This window comes from Boleophthalmus pectinirostris, unplaced genomic scaffold, assembly GCF_026225935.1.
Source record: "Boleophthalmus pectinirostris isolate CB_2022bp ecotype Guang Dong unplaced genomic scaffold, ASM2622593v1 HiC_scaffold_5, whole genome shotgun sequence".
Lineage (NCBI taxonomy): Eukaryota > Metazoa > Chordata > Actinopteri > Gobiiformes > Gobiidae > Boleophthalmus > Boleophthalmus pectinirostris.
Genome location: NW_026571404.1, coordinates 14,937,890 through 14,958,034, shown reverse-complemented (window position 1 = coordinate 14,958,034; position 20,145 = coordinate 14,937,890). Strand labels below are relative to the sequence as shown.

Here is a 20,145-nt window from a genome sequence, read left to right as displayed (position 1 = left end):
TGTGTCAGATATTTATGTGACGTTTGAAGTCTGTCTCCGATCCTTCTGTCTGACCTGCAGCTCCTCACACTTTTGGAATATTATCTGTCCACATAAGTTTATTAGCAAGTTCCTCAGTGTCCAACAGCTTAAGTGATGTATATAGAAAAACTTTCAACAAGTTAAAAAGCTCATTTCAAACACGTTAACTAATAAATCCTGGGTTAGTTCTGGTCTAGTCCAGGTTTACTTTAACTTTTAGTCCCAGTGTTGATATTTTACCTAAAGTAAGAGTTGCTAGAACCAGAATCAAGTAAGAATTTAAATAAAACTATTTCTAATCCAGTACTAAACAGTGGACTGAATGCAAGGACAGAATATATTTACCTACATTTGAACTTGAACTGAACTTCAGAAGAATCACAAGTACCACTAATTGTATAGTGCAAAAAAGCATGGCCAAAATGTAAGATATAAACATTTAAATCTGTCAGAAAATTACTTAAAAGTAGTGAAATTATCTGTCCATGCAGCAAGATCATTTTACTTGACAAGTTATCTTAAAATAAACTACATCTAGACTAGAATTAAGCATCTCAGAACTAGTAAGTAGATAATAAATCTGAAAACAAGATGAATAACCTGATATAAGTTTTAAAATCTTGGCCTCTTGTACTCTTAACATATTTTGAGAAACATTACTGCTTATTACATTTTGGTACATGTTTAGTAAAACAGCACTTCACTGCTTTATTACGTTCTAAATATACATTTTATTATACACATTTCTGCAGCCCCCAGTGTGGGTTAGTGTGGGAAAAGTGTAATCTTCCTTATATAAGACGTTGGTGAGTCACTGAGGAGGAAAATCCCAAAATCCGCATTGACGCTGATCCTCTGCACTTCACTCTAAAACATAACTTTAGAATGATTCACTTGTGGGAAAGACTTTGCTTCATACAGACCAGCTCTGATTTAAATTAATACCTGTACTTGCACTTTGAGGTTGTGGCCAGAGGTGGGTAGTCAATACTTATTAGTTAAATTCATATGAACATCTTTATTTATTTATGATTTTATTTAAGATAATTTTTTTACTGCACTTTTCTAATATCATTTTGATGTATTTTGTTTTTAGCTTTTAGAAAAAACATTCATTAATTACTAATTCTTGTGCAATTATAAACTACTTTTAGGGTTTTAGTTTGTTTTTTTTTTCAGACCAAGAGTTTGTTTTCATATCTGACAGTTTCAAGTGCTCACTAGCGGTCTTCCTCAGAGTGGTCACATGATGTTGCTGTGATGTGTGCGGTCAGCTGATTTAAACAGGTTTTGGCGCTGTCTTCCTACCAGAGGAGGCAGGGTGACAGCGTCGTCTGTAGTCCAACTTCCTCAGGACAGAATCCCAGGTGTGTGAGAGTAAAGAGTGGTACATATGTGGTAACATTACCGTACATCAGGGACATAACAGAAAAAGTGCTGAGGGCAATGAGAAAACACAACATCAGCACACCAGTGAAACCGTACAGAAAACTCAGGCAATTACTCATCCACTCAAAAGACAAAATAGAACTGGAGCATAAATGTAATGTCAACAAAACATACATTGGGGAAACAGGGAGGGTGTTCATTACACGATCAAAGGAACATAGAACAGAATGTGAGAAGGAAACAGTGAAGGAGTAACAAAACACAAAGCAGAGCAGGAACAACTCAAATCGGCCATCTCTGACCACTGTAAAAGACAGAACCACATTGTGGACTGGGACAGAGCAAACATCACGAGGACAGAGGAAAACAAATATCGTCGCTGGATTAAAGAGACAATCGAAATACGGAAATGTGCCCACGGGACTATAAACCGGGATGAGGGGGCTTATTTACTCTCACACACCTGGGATACTGTCCTGAGGAAGCCAGACTGCAGATGGCGCTGTCGTCCTGCCTCCACCGGCACCAGAACCTGTATAAATCATCTGACCGGAAACTGTCAGGTATGAAAACAAACTCTTGGTCTGAAAAAAGAACCTAATAACATAAAATATCGGAAAACCAAATCAACCTCATTGGACTGCTTTTTACTTCTACACGCATAACACCTCATTATATTGAAGTATCAGTAGTACTTTTATTTGAGTATACAGTATCTTTAGCTTCTCTACCCACCTCTGATTGAAAGCCCATGTTAGCTCAGTTGCCAGTTATACCGACCTGTAGTTACTGCTGCCGTAGCTCGCCAAAGCAAGTCAGCGGATGACATCATTCGTTCGGCCACGTTCCCCGCGGCTCACGCCCCCTCCCTGGACCACAGCGAGGCCGAGCGCAGGCCCTGCTCCCTGGCTGCTTTAGGTACAGTAGGCTCCGGACTGTGCCTGCTCTGCTCTGCTTCCAATCAACTGTAATGGTTAATTTTCACCATCTTTTTTACCATTGACTCCAAAGCTAAATGCTGCTTACTGCTGCTTCTTTACGCTGCTTTCTCTTGGTTTATAATTACATCACAACACCCAACGCTTTATAATAACTACACCTTAAAAGGCCCATGTTACAATATTTTATGATCTTATAAGTTATGTTATAATGTTTCCTCATTAAAAACATGCTTGGAGATGCTTTTTTTCATTCACACATGTTTATCTCACTAATCCTGCATATTTAGGCTGAGTTCTTCCCTCAGCCAGAAAACACTCTGTTCCACCTTGTGATGTCATGTGGTTATACAGTAAGTGCTCCACTCTGTTTTTTAAACCCCAGACACCTTCACTAGAATCATGTGGATAATTTCAGCCCTGGAATTGCCACTCTGCGCTGAAATGAAGGTGAAACAGAGTATTTTGAGCTTTGGAGTCTCACACTCAGACATGTGTGAATAAAATAAAACACAACTCCAGGTCTGTGTGTTTGATGAGGCAACAGCATTTTAGCAGGACTAAAATCTCACAAGAGTCTATTTTGGAAAATATGGAACTTTTAATTAGCCTTAAAACATGAAAAAAGACTTAATTGTGAACTAACAGAATGACTCAGCCTTAGAATTTACTAAGCTTGACTCATTACTAAAAAACTATTTGTTCATTATGAGTTAAGTCTTTATTCATGGTTAATTAAAGGTTAATTAAGATGTAGTTATTATAAAGCTTGACCTAACCTTGTGTAGGTCTGTAAGATTTAATGGAGATTCATATACAGATGTCTGTTTTTGTAGTCGCTTCAATGGCTTATAGTCACTGGTACGACATTTATCTTTTTGTAGCTGCTACTAAAGCTTTGCAATCACTGTTCATTTTTTCAGTCTTTTATCCAAGCTTTTGCAATGATGTCTTGGCTCAATATATATTGTATTATTCTTTTGTGTTGCTGCTATGCTGTTTGTAATACTAGGTGTAGTACTGATCAGTATTCTGGGAGCACTGGATGTACCACAGTGCCACAAATGACATGGACAGAGATAACTGAGACTGACTTCAAACTTTGTCTGTCTGTCTTACATTGTGTTGTTGTCCAAAAATATTTATGTTTTTATAATGAAATCCTAATTATCGTTTGTCTGTCTAGTCAACTCTGTCTTACATTTGTGTGTCTTTTTACACATAATTTTGCCATTTACTGTGTACTTGTCATTGCACCAAAGACAAAACTAACCTTCCTTTTTATAACAGATGTATATGTAAGAAATTATAGTATTCAAAAGACTATGGTGTATAAGTTTGAGTTATTTGATGGGTCTTTGTGTCCCGTAGGTCCAGAGGGCAGGAGGAGATCCAGAGAAGAGGATGAGGAAGAGGCCTTGAAAAGAAAACAACTCCAAGAAGAACATCTTAATAAGGTCAGTTTCCATAGAAATAAAAATCGAGTACATTGTAAGCCAGGTATGTCCACACCAATGTGAAAAAGACCAAAATCTACACAGCAATTGTCACTGCAGTTCTTCCACAGCCTCTCTCAGGTTCAGTCATTTATCCTAGATCTGAAGTAACACTTTGCCCAGCTTGAGAGTAAAAATATGTTTCTGACCTTTTATACAGTAGAGTATCTAAGCCTTTCCAGAGTACTGTGTTTTTCGGACTATAAGTCACTCCGGAGTATAAGTCGCACCAGCCAAAAAATGCGTAATGAAGAAGAAAAAAACATATATAAGTCACACTGGACTATAAGTCGCCCCTTTTGGGGGACATTTATTTGATAAAATCAGAGACCAGGAACCAACATTTCACCTTGAAAGGCAAGTTATAGTAAAAACAATAGAACCGAGAACAACAGACTGTTAACGTCACATATGAACAGTTCTTCAGAAAACTATAGCATAAACAACATAACTTTACCAAACTCTCAGTTTCACTCCAGATCACTAAATCCATTGAATTCTTCATTCTCTGTGTCACTTCTGAGCAAGTCCGCGACCTCTGGAGGTAAACGGAACGCTGTTTCCTCTTCTGTGTAGCTGTCGTCAGACTCAGCATCAGTTCCAGTTAGAATTATTCCGGCCTTTCTGAATCCTGATAAGATGGTTTCGGTGTCACTGAAGTCCAGGCTTTGTCAATCCAATGACTTCCAGGAAAGTTGTGTGATGCATCTGCCCGGTTACTGTGAAGCTGTGTTTTCCATCGCCACTTTCTGCCAGTCCCTCACAAGTTTCTCACTCACTCCAAAATTTCTTTCTGCTACTCGGCTGAATATTTCACTTCTTGCAGCAGGACAGAGGCTCTTTCTGCAGGAGACATGCACAGTAGTGAAATGACAGTGGTGCAGTCACACCGGAGTATAAGTCGCAGAACCACCCAAATCATGAAAAAAAGTGTGACTTATAGTCTGAAAAATACGGGAATAGTATTATGTATTGATGATTTCCATAATTTTAATCTTGGAATCGTCACCTATCATTACAATATTTTTAAGGCCATAGTGATGATGTATTTTCTCTGTGTTACCGTCATTAATTAACAGTAGTAAAATAGTGGTAAAACAGTGGTAAAATAAGTTTTGGTTTCAGCAGTATATTGTGAAAGAATATGGAGGCCTTTCTATTTATAGCAGTGGTTGTATTATCTCGGCATTCAAAGTAACAACCTCATCTGTCTTCACAAGCTAAATCGCTAAAGTAGTCTTACATCTGACGATTGAAGGAACCGGTGCTGAGTCTAATCTTCATTTTGAACTCCTGTAGATCCAGTCAGGTTTGGGGAAGTTGATCCTTAAGGAGGAGATGGAGAAGGAGCAGATCAGAGCGCGGAGTCAGTCTGCTCAGCGCTGTGACGCAGGTACAGTCCCCACACTCAGCAATGTACAACGCAAAGCACAATAACTCATGGCTTTAAAGCATTTGCAAGAATAAGGTTTTATTATTTATAATCAAGTGTGCGTGTGTATTTCTTTTGCTTTACAGAGCCGACTTCTCCGACAAAAACAAACTCGCTGCCTGGATATGGAAGAAATGGATTGCATCGGGTAAAGATTAGACTTAAATATTTTTAAAGAAAGCAATCCATTGTTAATCTAAATCTGAATCTGAAAAAGGTTTGATGCCAATTTTGATACCATAATGACAATAAAAATACAACTGAGAGAGTTCAACACATATTTACTGATAGTTTTTCGTATTAATACTTGTAAAAAATAAGTTTCAATACTGGTGTTAATATCTGTTTGGGTTTGGATGAAGCAAACAAAGTCAAACTAAATTATATAATTGTAACTAGTGTATCCCGTTAAACACCAAATATGAATTTATCACTCTGTTACTATTCCACTGAGTCGATTGACAGCATGTTTAAAAGTAAGCATACAGCTAAAGTGAGTTGTAAAAAATTATAAAAATTACTGGAAACTTTAATGAAGTGGTCTAGAATGTCTCACGTACACATAAAAGTACTAACAAGTGTTTTTTTTGCAGCCCCAGTCGACAGATTTCACTCAGTACAACAGCTACAGCGACATGTGCGGAGGAGGCAGAGGTGAGGCTGCTTTCGCAAACACTCAAATAGATTCACTACAGCTGCCAGATCAAAAAATAAAATGAAAATACATAAATGAATAAATAAATAAAATAAAGATACAGTATTGTCGTTGGGAATTTTACGGTCAAGTCATTAACTGTGAGTCTCATTCTCTGTCCCATTTTGTCTTGCAGAGTTTCAGGTATGTGTCTGCTGCTCCACATGGCACGGCCCTCTCCTGTTTGCTCCATAGACCTGCTCCATCTTGTGTTTGAGGCCTGTATTTGCTTGGTGCTTGTGGGTGGCCAAAGACACGGTGTCCTGAATGCTCTTCGCCCACTCCTGCCTCACGCTTGCATCACTCTTGGACCCATGTCAGCTCCAGAGTGCACCAGTGTTTTTAATCCTCCCATACAAAAAAACAACAACAAACAAACTTGATGCTCTTTAGGCCTATATAATATTGTTTATTGTTTTAATATAATACCTCAATTTTAGTTTATATCTTAACAAAATCAAGAGGACCCTTACAAATTTAACTGACCTGACTTCGAACAGTTGACCACATCGGCAAATATTAGTCCAGTTGACTAATTGTAACCTTTTTACTATTAATCCCACGGAGCTCAACAGTGACCGCCCACCCACTTTGGAACTGAATTTCTCATTTTTCCCATAGACCTATCGGAAAAAAATAACATTAAACATCTGAAAGCAGTAACTGTAGTAACTAATGGTGTTACGACCCAACTCTGCAAGGGAAAGGCAAGTAACAAAAAACAAGATGGACAGTTGGTATAAATAAAGTAATAATTTAATAAACAGGATTGTAAAAGGGTAAAGCAACAAAACATGCTAAAATATGTACATAAAATAACCTAAACTAAGAAACTAAATAACAGAATTAACATATAACGGGTCACGTAGGTGTATACAACAACGAGTGACTAAACTAATGGATATAAAACAAAACTAAATCACGAAATAAAGTCACATAAACCACAAACAGAATTGTGTGACAAATAAAAAGACAAAAAAAACAGAACTAAACTAATAGAAATTCAGTATCTCAACACGCACACAAAGTCAGACATGTACTAGCACAAAACAAAGTCACTGATGCAAAAGAGACACAGACACAAAATGACAGACTGGCCACAAAGACCAGCAGCCCCGAACAGGTCTAACTAATCGTCTTAAATAGGGGGAGGTGGCTGCAGGTGAGGTGGGACTGGCCTGGTGTAGACAAGCCCCACAAATCAGAGACCAGAATTCAGCAGCCAACCAAGACAAGTCAGGAGAGCAGTCCACCAATCAGCTGTAAATGCTCCCACAGCAACAATTAATAGGGCCTAAAAAAGAAATTAAAACACACACAAACCAAGACAGAGAACTTGACGCCTAGAGTCGTAACAAATGGCCACAAGACCTATAATTTTATTTAAAATCTGTTTCCATTACATTATAAATCACTAAGTTATTAAAGCATTTTGTATAATATTGCATTCCATTAGGAGTGAGGAATTATGCATACATTAAAGATTTATATAAGGTCAGTAAAAATTTTGAATGAGAAGTCCTCAAAATGGCAGAAATACAACAAATACTATCATGAAGAGATTTTAAGGTCAATGTTTCAATCCATATAAGGGCTTAGACCTTGCTGCACCTTATTGGACTTGTGGAACAGTCAAGTTTTTCTAAATAAGGATAAATGCTGTTTTGCCTGACACTGTCTCATTGAAAACATGTCTCACTTATGCATTGCTTTTATTTACAGTTCGTTAGCTATTATCACTGCCAGCTTGAAGTTTAAAATTTGTGTTATTTGTTCACTACAACACTTTTTATTTAGATTTATTTTGTAATAATAATAATTTTAGCCTAATTTCAAAGCAGCAGCCATGTCTGCTGAACAGATACCAGGTTTGATAACTAATTTCTGAAACAAACTTACAAACATTGTTGTGCTATTGTATGGGAGGCATTAAAGCACTCACCTGTAGCTGACCCGTTGCAGTGTGCTTATGGCCTTGTTGTGTTCTTTTGCGTTTTTAATTTTATCAATATTTACTTACATTTAAACTAAGAAAATCAAGATATTTTCCAGTAATTTCTATTACATTAGTAAATATACTGTATCTAAGTTACATTAGTGTCATTATTGTACATTTGTGTTGCCATGACCCTGCTGCCCCTCCCACTCTGTTACATGTGTCTATGTTTTATCCTTTAGCACATTAAGGATGGCCGTGCAGCACTTGCAAGGATGGACAGGGGAGTATCTATGCCTAATATGTTGGAACCAAAAGCAAGTATATTTTTCTATTTTGTGCTCATGACAACTGCAAATGTTACTAAATAATAATAAACTTAAATTAGAGTTACAATATCAAACCTGAACAAAACTATATGCTTTTTATTTGATATTAGTAGGGAAACATACAGTACTGTGCAAAAGACTACTTTATGAAAAACTCTTCTGTCTCTTTAATCTTCTATTCCAGGAGTAAATTCCACTGTGCAACAAATCTCACAGCAGTGGCCCAGTTGGTACTAATATTTGCACACTCTGCTGTTGTGACACTTTCATCTCCTATGCACATATTTGAAAAAAGCTGTGTGTGATGCTCTTGTGATAAAATAATTTCACCTTTCACCTCGCTTTATAATTCTGACAAAAGTCTTTGAATTTCAAGCGTTATGAAATATTGTGTTTTACATTTTACTGAATGATCAGTTGAGTGATATTAAACTAAGTCATAATTTAGATTTTGAGTAAAATACACAAGATAAAAGTGGATGAATATTCCATATTTTTATTGGAAGTACAATTTTCAGCTCTCCTTGAGCCACTGAACCTGTTTCTGAAAAGATACAGAATTATTGAACAGCAAATGTTTTAAGGATGTCAAAACTGACCCTGCTGTTCTAAAGCTACAAACAACGTGTAGCGTCTTTGCACAGTACTGTACTGTAGTCATGTTTGTGGTCTCACAGTTAGCATGCTGCTTGAGGAGCTGGCCTAACTCATTAGCGCTTTAGCATGCTGGCTTCTCCATGTCCATCTGCACTCAGCTCCAGCGGTGCTCACTGTATGAAGCCAATACAGTGACCAGTCTGAACATGTGCCACAGACCTCTATATACTGACCAGTATATAACACACTTACATCATGGTCTCATGATGTTTTGGCATTTTTTCATTGCAGAGATGGAACATAGCCATTTTTTACTACATGAATTTGTTTCTTAAATATATACTCTTTTATGAATGGCAACAACATCTAGTAGTTTAAGTAGTAGCAGTAACTGATTGCTTACAGAAATAAGGTAATTAAAGGGGCTGTAGTGTCAGTAGATAGTCCAAATTATAACACAGATTCCTTAAAAGGTAATTCTACTTGAGTACTAATATTTTAACGTATCAGAACCTCTTCTTGAGTATAGATTTATTCCTCCCTTGGTTCACGTTCTTGCAGCATCTGGATTTCCAGGACAGCCATTCCCTCGTGGATTCAGCTGGCCCACATAATGAATCTTTTTATAGCCTGAATCTAAAAATACAAAGTGTTACATAATTGTTTTCTTGTTTTTTTTTTGCTTTTACCCAAATCAATTGCACGTTTTACACAAAAATAACCATTAACCTGCATTATCCCAATTATCCTGACACACTCCCTCCTGTGTCAGACCTCTGCCTCAGCACAGTGAACAAATGTCATAGAAAATAGTAAAAGAAGAGATATGAATGCAGTTTAAATGTATTTTTACACTGACCTCTGTGCCTCTGTGAAGGTGTACCCATATGAGATGTTGATGATCACCAGTCGAGGACGAGCCAAACTGCCCCGGGATGTGGACAGGACCAGACTAGAGGTACAACTTAGACTTTACTTTTGCTTAATATGATAAAAGATAATATTGTTTAAAGGTGTCTTTTGTAACTTTTCCATGGCGTCAAAATAGTCCAATAATACACACGCACAATAAAACATGCATTTGGGCGTATTGTATTATTTCACACGTGTAGATATTAACTGCGAGTGAGCAAATTATCTCTGCACATGAGGAGAAATGTGTGACCTGCACACAAAACAACGACTGGGGGTCAGATGCACAGTTGAAAAGAAAGACATCGTGTTCTCCCGAAGTTGTTTTATGTTCACTCACGTACAAGGTGGATTTCTGAATCTGTGTATTATTACCTCCGCCAAGGAGGTTATGTTTTTGCCGGCGTTTGTCTGTTTGTTTGTTTGTTTGTTTGTCTGTTAGCGACATAACTCAAAAAGTTATGGACCGATTTTGATGAAATTTTCAGAATTTGTTGGAAATGTGAAAAGGAAGAACTGGGGGTGATCCGGAAGAAATCCTGGATTCTGGATCACTTTGAAATTTTAGTTAACATTGTGGTAAATGGGGACAAAAATTGTGTTTCTCAATATCTCGGTTAATTATTGACCAAACCCCATGAAATTTGACTCAGGGATGGACAATGGGATCCTCTTTCATATTCCAAAGGCTGATCCGGATCTGATCCAGATCCAAATTTATATAAAAAATGGGGGTAGTCCTTGGCGGAGGTCTGCGCTCTCTGAGTGCTTTTCTAGTTTGTTCATTTGTTTTTCAAAATAAAACCAAAAATAAGAAAACGGAAAAAAACCCCAACTATTTTCTTCATTATTTCTCTCCAAAACTAAAATGAAAAAAAGGATAACGTTTCCCGTTTCCGTGACTTAAACTGTGAGGCCTAACTTTTGTGCTGCATATGGACTAACCCAGGACTAAACCAGGAGTGAACCAGGACTAAAACAGGTCTAACCCAGGACTAAACCAGGAGTGAACCAGGACTAAAACAGGTCTAACCCAGGACTAAACCAGGACTGAGTGTTGGAATGGGCCCAGAGCATAAACTGTTAGGTGATCAGGGCTGAGACCAGGACCAGACCAGAACTGAGAGTGGGACCAGAGATCATTTACTCGCTCACAGTTAATATTTATGTGTGTGAAATACACCTGAATGCATGTTTTATCGTGCATGTGTATTATGGGAGTATTTTGATGCCGTGTCCATGTTCCACAGTATGGCATTAAACTTATCTATCTTGCATTCTTTCAAATACAGGTGTTTTTATTGCTAAAATAAAAACATTGGGTTTGCCTTTGTACAGATCTGACTTCACTGCAAAAAATTAAATCTAGCTAAGTTAAGATGACTTGAATTATGAAAGTTTTATCAAGATTTGAATAAATTTCACCTGACAAGTAAAATTATCTGTCAGTGGAAGACTTTTTGTATTTAAAATATGAAAATCCATCTTGCTACACTTAAAGTAAGAAAAACAAGTTTTTGCATGTAATATAAAAACAATAAATGTGATGTTGCTTGAAATAAGAAAAACACACTTATTCCATTGGTAGATAATTTTACTCGTCATATTGAATCTACTCAAAATAAAGTAAAATGTTCTTCATTGTCATTTTAACTTGCCTAGGTATTGCTTTTTGCAGTGTTGTAACCTCACCTGCTTATCTCCTTGGAGATAGATACATTTAATGCCATACTGCTAAACATTTCTAGCAGATTTACTTACAAAGTGCACCTTTATAATCAACATTTAATTTAGAAAACAAAGCTATTGGGCATCCATAGTCCAATGAAGTTCATTTGCTCTTCCGAACAAACTCTTGGTCTGAAAAAAGAACCGAATAATATAAGGTACTGGGCATTTTATTACTTATTTTAGACTACAATGTTATTTTTTTATCCACCAGTAGTATTGGGAGGCAAAGGTCTTTACTACTATTTATACTACTCAACAGTATGTTACCTGCAATATCTCATATGTCTGATCACTGGTGTACAGGTGTCGTTTCATTTTCAAAGGTAAAAGAAACCTTACACTTTTCTTTTACCAAAGCTTGAGAGTTGCTTGATAGTTTGTAGAAAGAGCTACTGCCCGCGATGATACTGAAATTCTCTGCTCTGTGTACAAAAGTTACACAATTGTACCAAAGAATGAGCAGTATCCAGTGCTTGTTATGTCCCATTCTGTGGCTTCATTGCTAACCACAATTACCCCACCCTTCCCCTTTTTTTGTTTCTCTCCTTTCTTTGTTTTCATGTCTCTAGCGCCACCTAGCTCCCGAAACGTTCTTTGACATCTTCGGTATGGAGATCCAGGAATTTGACAGGCTTCCTCTGTGGAAACGCAACGACATGAAAAAGAAGGCCAAACTCTTCTAGCATGATTTACTGTACATTCACCCGGATAGCACACGGCAACTGTAAAAACTAAACTAAATCTAGATGTTATAGGATTTTGGGTTGATTTTTTTACTTTTTGTTTTGTTTTCCTGGACATATTTGAGGAAGCCATGCCACCTTTTCTCTCCAGATACTTCCCAAGAACTTTTGAACTTTGAACTGTCCAAAAAGACTTGCACAGGAAATGGGACTTCTCTTCCAAAAATGACAAAGAATGAATGATGAAGTTATGATTTGCTTGATTTGCTTTGCTTCGAGTGCTCATATTTTGTCCTTTTCTTGCCTGTTTATTCTTCTATTATATGTTGCTCCTGTGGAACTTTGTAATTAGAAAAAAAATCATGGCTCCATTTTGAAAAGTCCATGCTTATATAGCTTAAACATACGTCCGCTCTCCCTCCTTTTTGGCTTGGGCTGAAATAGTTCTTTTTTAGTCCAAAGTTTGCAAGAATGGGCTCAGTGAGTCTTTGGGAAACATTTTGAGTGCTGACCCATGCACTGTTTTTTCTGGATCAACAAACGAATGAAATCTCCTGCCTCCTCCTGCCCGACCACTTCCTTAACCTTTCAAAATAAAAGTCTCAGGCTCCCATTGTTAACACAGCCAGACACTCTCCCTTTACATGTATTGGAAATTTGAACACCACATGCAGTATCCATCGGCAACGTGAAACAAATCAACTGTATTTAAACTGTTTTATAATTGAAAAACCCACACTGCCATTTGTTGTATTGAAATTGAAGCCAATAAAGCTTTAAACCACCATGAACAACACAAGCCTCTGCTGAACCAGTGTACCTCCACCTGTCTCAGTTTTTTTATTCATTTAGTACAAAAACTACACTTTAATTAGCCTCAATAATGCATGCACAAAGATTTAAAGGTCCCATATTATGCTAAATTGATTCTTGTAACCTTTTATATCTAATTAAAAACATACCATGAGTCAGAGTTGGGGACTTGCAAGTCGTGACTTGGACTCGAGTCAGACTTGAGTCGCTATTTTTAGGACTTGAGACTTTACTTGATAAAGTGGACAAAGATTTGGGACTCGACTTGGACTTGAGGCGTATGACTTGAGAAGACTTGATGCTTCTCCTGAAAAAATATCTGTTTTTAGAAAATACTTTTCTCTTTACAGTCGATGCATGCGGCACTTAAATTTACAAAAACAAACTGAAACATGTCCCTCTGTTTGTTACTTTGGATGGAACTGAAGTACTGTGATGTGGTATCCTCAAATGTACTACAGTAATATACAGTACAATTCAGTACAATTCAGTAATATACAGTACAATACAGTAATATACAGTACAATACAGTAAAACACAGGGAACTATTAAGTTAATGTTATTAAACACTTTTAAAACTTAATAAAAAAAAGAAAAAAAATAGAATTTTGACTTCTTATATAAATAGTCATAGATTGCGTATAGTGTGCATGCCGCAGTATCCCGGTTACTATCAGAGTATACCAGCTACAATATCCCTGTTTCTCCTAACCGGGATACTGCCTTATTCGGGATCCTGAAACCGGGATACTGCGTATACATGCACCATGACGAAACCGGGATACTCAAAAAACCCGATCATAACCGGGATACTGATGTGCATGTATACACACTTATATAAATATACCATGACTTTTTAAGCAGAATTTAGTTTAAAATTCATATAAACTGCAAAAATCTAAGTTCTACTTTGGTTTAAATACTTGAAATGACTTGAAGCTCAAAGCAGACGACTTGGACTTGACTTGGACTTACCTGTCTTTGACTTGGGACTTGACTCGAACTTGACTTGAGACTTGAGACTTGCAAAACAACGACTTGATCCCACCTCTGCCATGAGTTGTGTTTTGTTTCATTTACCCATGTTTGAGTAACCCTTTATTATAAGTTTACACCTCCAAAGCTTAAAACGCTCTCTTACACCATGTGAGTGGTTTTCAAGTTAACAGATACCTTTTATTTTAAGAACACAATGGAGCACTTCCTGTAAGACCACATGACATCAGCAGTGTTTTTTGTTTGAAAGAAGATCTCACAAACACGTGAATGAAGCAAAACAACTCTAGGTATGTTTTTGATGAAGAAACAACATAACAGAGATCAGAAAATAGCGCTTCAAGTGCTTGTTGATGCTTTATTAATGCTGTCAATATTCTATTTATTATTACCCTGTATTTTGACTCAAAGTTTCAGGATTTTATAAGACATTTGGGTCAGTTCACAGATGTCGTTTGAGGTGAGAACCAGATGGCCATGAATCGTTTAAATGCACTATATTTGAACCAGAGACTATTGACCTGCTGTACAAACAAAGATGTCCTCTTTTTGCACACAAGTCTTTGCAGTATTTTGCACACAATTCACAGCAGTGTATTTCTGAAACCATAACTTAAGTGTTCATAAAATAACATTATAACTTGGGATTTTAACAAAGGCAATGGCTGCACAGTAGTGGAAATATTGGTTATAGGCAACTCTGCCATGGACTCTGACCCAGTTGGTTCACTTTGATAACGTTAAGTATTTTTAGATTGACAACAAATTAACTATTAACAAAATCACAAATCTGATACATTTTGAATATACAGTGTGTGAACTGAGGTAAAGATCAGACTTTTGAAAAATATTTAACTCAAACAGGAAACTTTGGAGAAGCAGCAAGAGGACCTCAAAAAGAAACGTGACGCAGTGAAATACAGGCTGAAGAAACTATCTGCTCGTCAGTCTGAGATCACAGTAAGTCCAGACATACGGAAATATTAAAGGGGCACTATGTAACTTTTCTGGTCACCTGCTTGTTTCCACTGAATACTTCTTGATTTGGGTAGAACAGACATGTCAAACTCAGGCCTGGGTGCCAAATTTGGACCACGATAAAGTTTTATTTGGCTCGCGAGATGATATCAAATATACATCAGAGCTGGCGCGCCGGCTACAGATAGGCTATGAAGACATTATTTATTTTAAATGTTATTATTTTATATTATGCTTGATCTGGATTCAATGTTTAAGCAAAATTATTATTAAACATTTATTTTAACAAGAAAAGGTTTAGCATAACATATCTCAAAAGAAGAGAAAACATGCAGATGTTGTTGAAATTTTTCAGTAAATATTTAGTTTGGCCCATGACTTAGTCCTAGTTTTTAATTTTGGCCCTTTGTGAATTTGAGTTTGAAGGTTCTACAATTGGACATTTAACATATTTATCTCATATTAATTAAACTGAAGCTGTTTTATTGCTTCACAAAACTTGACCTTCACATTATTACTGGGAGGAGGGTCCACTCTACACAGATCTGACCTGTAACCTGATGTAGTGGCCTCGCCTGCTTGTCTCCGTGGCAACAGATAGGTTTCAATGCCATACTGTGGAACATTCCAGACAAAGACATAATAGAGCCACAGTAGCTAAATTGGTAGTGTTTGTTCAAGTCTCGCTCTCAACTTAAATATCACTGGTAGAGCGGTCAGATCCAATGAACCACAGGTTGGCAGTGGGAATTCAGCTCCCACAAATGAATGCTGTCATTGTGTTCTTGGGCAACACACTTAATCCACCTTGCCTCTACTGTATGTATACTACTGAATCAATGTGTGTCTGTGAATGTGACACTTTAGGTGCTTTGACGGTGGAAAAGCACTATACACCAGAAAGGTTGCACAGTACACCTTTAAATGTAAATGCACTCAAATATAAAGGAGTGTTACTTGTGTATGCCGTAGAAAAAGTCCTCCTCCATCAGAGAGAGTATTATACTGAAGTACCAGGAGATGCGTGATGTTTTGGATGAGGACTTGAGGACCACCCTGTCCCATTTGGAGATGGAGGAGCGCGCCGCCGTCTCCGCTCTGGACGGCTTCATGGAGACAAACTGCTCCCTCATACAGGAGATAGAGCAGGAGCTGGACAGACTCACACTGACAATGGAACAAATACAACTACAGCCTCAAACTATGGTGAATTAATATACGCATTCATTCTCAAATACTTGGGTTTGGGGAAAAGAACGGTATTGAAGTCAAATGAAAACATGAAAACAAATCAAAAATCTCTATCAAGGTCTTCTGTCTTGCATCATGAGCTTGATTCAGTTTTGACATTTTGCTGAATATCCACCCTTCACCTTCTTTTCATGTTGCTTAAAAACAGGGGAAATAAATATATTTATAATAATATAATTTAATATTATAAGGGTCTGACATTATGTAGGCAATTGTAATTCTATAATAGGTATGTACTTGTATAACTTTCTTGAAATGCTGTTTAACCTTGACATGCCTGACCTCAATTATTTTTGGGCCTAAAACTGGGTCACTAAACAGGCCCAGAATAAATCACAAAGCAATTACAAGCCAAGATATTTTCTTAAGCTAATTGTCTTTTGAGTGAATACATTATTAAAAGTCACAATATTAAATTGGTGCAGAAAAATATGATTCAAAGAACTGTTGCTCATTACTGCACACTGAAGTCAATTTCTCAGATATTTTCTTTTATCTTTCAGTCTTTCTTTAGCCACGATGAGCTGGAGGACACAGATGATAGGTATGCTGTATATCTGTATATAACACATTTCACTGATAGATCGGTGTAAATCGTTTTTCACTGGTAATTTCTTTAGAGTATTGGAGACCCTGACTCTCACAGACCCCAGTCATGTGACCCTGGACCAGGCCAAATCGGAGCAGATCCAGAATCTGACCCACAACCTGCTGCAGCTCATCCAGTCACAGACGCCCCTCATCAAGAAACTACTGCACAGCTGTAGGTTCAATGGCTTGTGATTTATATGTAAAAAACTAAAACCAAATCAATGCAACACACAGCCTGAAGTATGGCCTTTCTATTATGCTTTTCAATGGAAATGATCAAACTAATGCACTATGTAATATTTATGTGGAGGCTCAACCACCTGCTTGTCTCCATGGAGATGTTATTGTTTTGGCTATTGTCTGTAATGTTCTAGTCAGGCTGGCATCACCTAGTACCTCCGCTCAATTTAATTTCTCTCCAGCAACTAGGTCAATCAGTGACTAGGAATCGGAATACACTAGACTGTTCGCAAAAACCTCAGAAATGCGAGTTCGGGCACCAGCCAATCAGCGAAGAGCCATACATTCTGTGCTGGCAACGATTCCTGAGATCAAGGATTTTAAGCCAAAACAAAGAGAATGTTTGGTGAATTTTATAAAGGAGAAAGACATTATTGCCCTTCTTCCTACCGGATTTGGGAAAAGCTTAATATACCAGTTAGCCCTGTTAACGGCGCATTACATACGTCACGACCAAATAGCAGCAATTGATTAAACAAAAAAAAAGTACCCACCTACCGTCGAACGAATGAATTCTAACGCTGCAAGGCCAGACAGTTTCTACAAAGTGAAACTGGCTGATGAATCAGGCTCGTAATGTTCCACACTATGACATTAAATGTTTATCTCCATGTGTGCAAGCAGCTGATGCCACCAGGCCAATTATACAAAATAAGTTTAATGTCCTTACAACAAAGCAACATCTCCAAGACAAGCAGATGGAAAAGCCAACATCAGAAAAGTTACAAAGTTCATAAAATATGGTAGAAATTATTGGTCACCAGCAAATTCTCTATACATTTTTTAAATCTTCATATATAGTACATCACTTGTTGCTCTAAATATATTTACTATTTAAACCATTACTGTGACTTACAATGTCCTTTCATCAAGCAGACTCCACTGAGGTCTATCTGAACCCTGACTCCGCCCATCCCAAACTCCGTCTCTCTTCTGGAGCAGACAGTGTGAGCTACAGTGACGCCTGGCAGGACGTCCCAGACCACCCCGCCCGCTTCGACTCCACCCTGTACGTCCTCAGCGCCCAGGCCTTCAGCTACGGACGCCATTACATTGAACTGGACGTGAGCGGGAAATCTTACTGGGAATTAGGTGTCACGTACCCCACCATTGCGCGCAAAGGTGCCAGTGAGGCGTGCTGGTTGGGGAGGGGAGACGAGTCTTGGAGTATAGAGTATTTTGATGGGGAGTACACAGCGTGGCATGGGGGTATACCACACCAACTGCCCTTTGTGAAACACTACAGTCATATTGGGGTACTGTGCAGTTTCCCCGCGGGACAGGTCATGTTCTTAGAGGCGGATAAAATGACCCCCCTCTTCTCCTTCTGTGTCGGGACGTTCACTGATAGTTTACTTTTGGCTCTATGTCCTGGACACGACCACAATGGGACCAATACTAAGCCTATAGTCATCTGTAATGCACCATCTCCCACCAGTGACCTATGATAATTAAAGGGGCACTATGAGTTTTTAGAAGGAGGGCCAGATACATTCTTCTCTCCATGGAGGTGTTATGTTTTGCCTGGAGTGTTCTAGCCTGATTCATCACTTTGTGGAAACTGTGTGACCTCGCAGCATTAGGATTTGTTCGCTCGACAGTTTTTTTATTTAACCGAGCCCTGCTATTTGGTCATGGCGTATGTAAGGCGCCAAATCCCATAGGAAGAAGGGCAATAACGTCTTTCCCCTTGATAAAATTCACCAAACATTCTCTTTGTTTCGGCTTTAAATCCTCGATCTCAGGAATCGTTGCCTACATCCATCTTGACCTCTGTGTTTGCTGTTGTGCTGTACCACAAAAGAGACTCAGACAGGTGCTTGAGTTTAACGTCATGGTTTCACAGCTCTTCGTTGATTGGTCGGAGCGTGGTGTATAACTTCCGGGGTTCTTGCAAACCGTCTAGTGTATTCTGATTCCTGACCTCTCTTGCTGGAGAGAAATGAAATTGAGCAGAGGCAACCGATGACATTCCACAAAATGGTATTCATTTTGCAATCTCCATGGAGACAAGCAGATAACACCACTAAGCAAAGTATTTTTTGATACAGTATATGTTTAATATGCTTATAATATCATGAAACAAGCCGGTGACAGACCCTCCACCAGAAACCTAAGCTACATAGTGCACCTTTAAAACTACTTTATAGACACATGATTATTTGTATGTTGTTTGCTAGAAAAGTTTTACAAACATAACCATTTTTGTATAGTAAAATTCTTTATTAATGGTCCTATATTATGCACATTGACTCTTGTGAGCTTTAAGCCGTGTTATAAGGCTTGAGTTGTGTTTTGTTTCATTCACACATCTTTGAGTAACCCTTTATTATTAGTCTGTCTACAGCTCTAAAGTTCAATCCTCCTCCTTCTACACTTTTTTCAACAGTTTTCAAGTTAACAGCTACCTTTGACCTTTTGTTTAGTAGAGATTGGCAATTCCAGAGCTGGGATTATCCAAATCATTCTAGTGAAGGTGTATGGAGTTTGAAAAGACAGTGGAGCATTTCGTGCATTACCAACGTTTTCTGTTTGAGAGAAGAATGTAATGAATGCTCTCATCTGAAGGGTTTGGGTGTTGAACGTGTGTGAATGAAACAAAACAAAACTTCCAGTTATGTTTTTGATGAGGAAACAACATTATAACATAGATCAGAAAATAATCTAATATGAGTTCTTTAACAACACACTTTGGTTAACAAACTGGCAGCTGTTTTACACCACATTGTTGTCATTGCATGGCTGTGCTGTGGGTTGAACTGGACCAATGAAACAAACTAAAATATATGCTTACAATGAACAAAGATGGCCTTTGAGAATGTACTGTAGATTCATTTTAAGATGTGTTATAATGCATGGACTGATTAAGCACTCAAGAATGCAATTTTAAACTTCAGTGTGTTAATAGTGAATGATTAAAAAATCAAACACAACCAAAGTCTACATCAAAATAAACAAACTTTGCAAACATGCCTACACTTCAGATTAGAACATTAGAACATATTTTGTGCCTAAATGTCAATTATTAAACTTGCATTTCCATAAATAAACATTAATTATTGATAAATAAACTGGTAATAAAGACAACATTAGATTTAAAACATGACAAACATTAGGA

The 20,145-nt window shown here is 37.7% G+C and overlaps 2 protein-coding genes across 4 annotated transcripts in view; both read left to right on the top strand.

The window, feature by feature from the left end:
- The window catches only part of ablim1a (actin binding LIM protein 1a), a 97,019-nt gene extending 84,077 nt beyond the window's left edge, over positions 1 to 12,942 (top strand). For 2 of the 3 annotated variants that reach the window (XM_055162697.1, XM_055162696.1), the window contains exons 15-20: positions 2,212 to 2,328; positions 3,720 to 3,805; positions 5,144 to 5,237; positions 5,363 to 5,424; positions 5,870 to 5,930; positions 6,107 to 7,327. In XM_055162697.1, the coding sequence (XP_055018672.1) occupies positions 2,212 to 2,328; positions 3,720 to 3,805; positions 5,144 to 5,237; positions 5,363 to 5,424; positions 5,870 to 5,930; positions 6,107 to 6,165 (479 nt within the window). In that variant the 3' untranslated portion in view covers positions 6,166 to 7,327. Of the gene's footprint in view, positions 1 to 579; positions 589 to 2,211; positions 2,329 to 3,719; positions 3,806 to 5,143; positions 5,238 to 5,362; positions 5,425 to 5,869; positions 5,931 to 6,106; positions 7,328 to 8,148; positions 8,224 to 9,709; positions 9,791 to 12,044 lie in introns of those variants that run through there. The other variant, XM_055162698.1, reaches the window with a different exon arrangement.
- A 1,880-nt stretch (positions 12,943 to 14,822) lies between these two features.
- LOC110168114 (probable E3 ubiquitin-protein ligase TRIML1) lies at positions 14,823 to 18,722 on the top strand (the record flags this gene model as incomplete). The annotated part of the gene is made up of 5 exons (XM_020933522.2): positions 14,823 to 14,927; positions 15,918 to 16,151; positions 16,700 to 16,740; positions 16,817 to 16,959; positions 17,904 to 18,722. Coding segments are annotated over 5 exons (1,095 nt in total), but the record flags the coding sequence as incomplete, so codon positions are not given.
- Between the last annotated feature and the right edge of the window lie 1,423 nt (positions 18,723 to 20,145).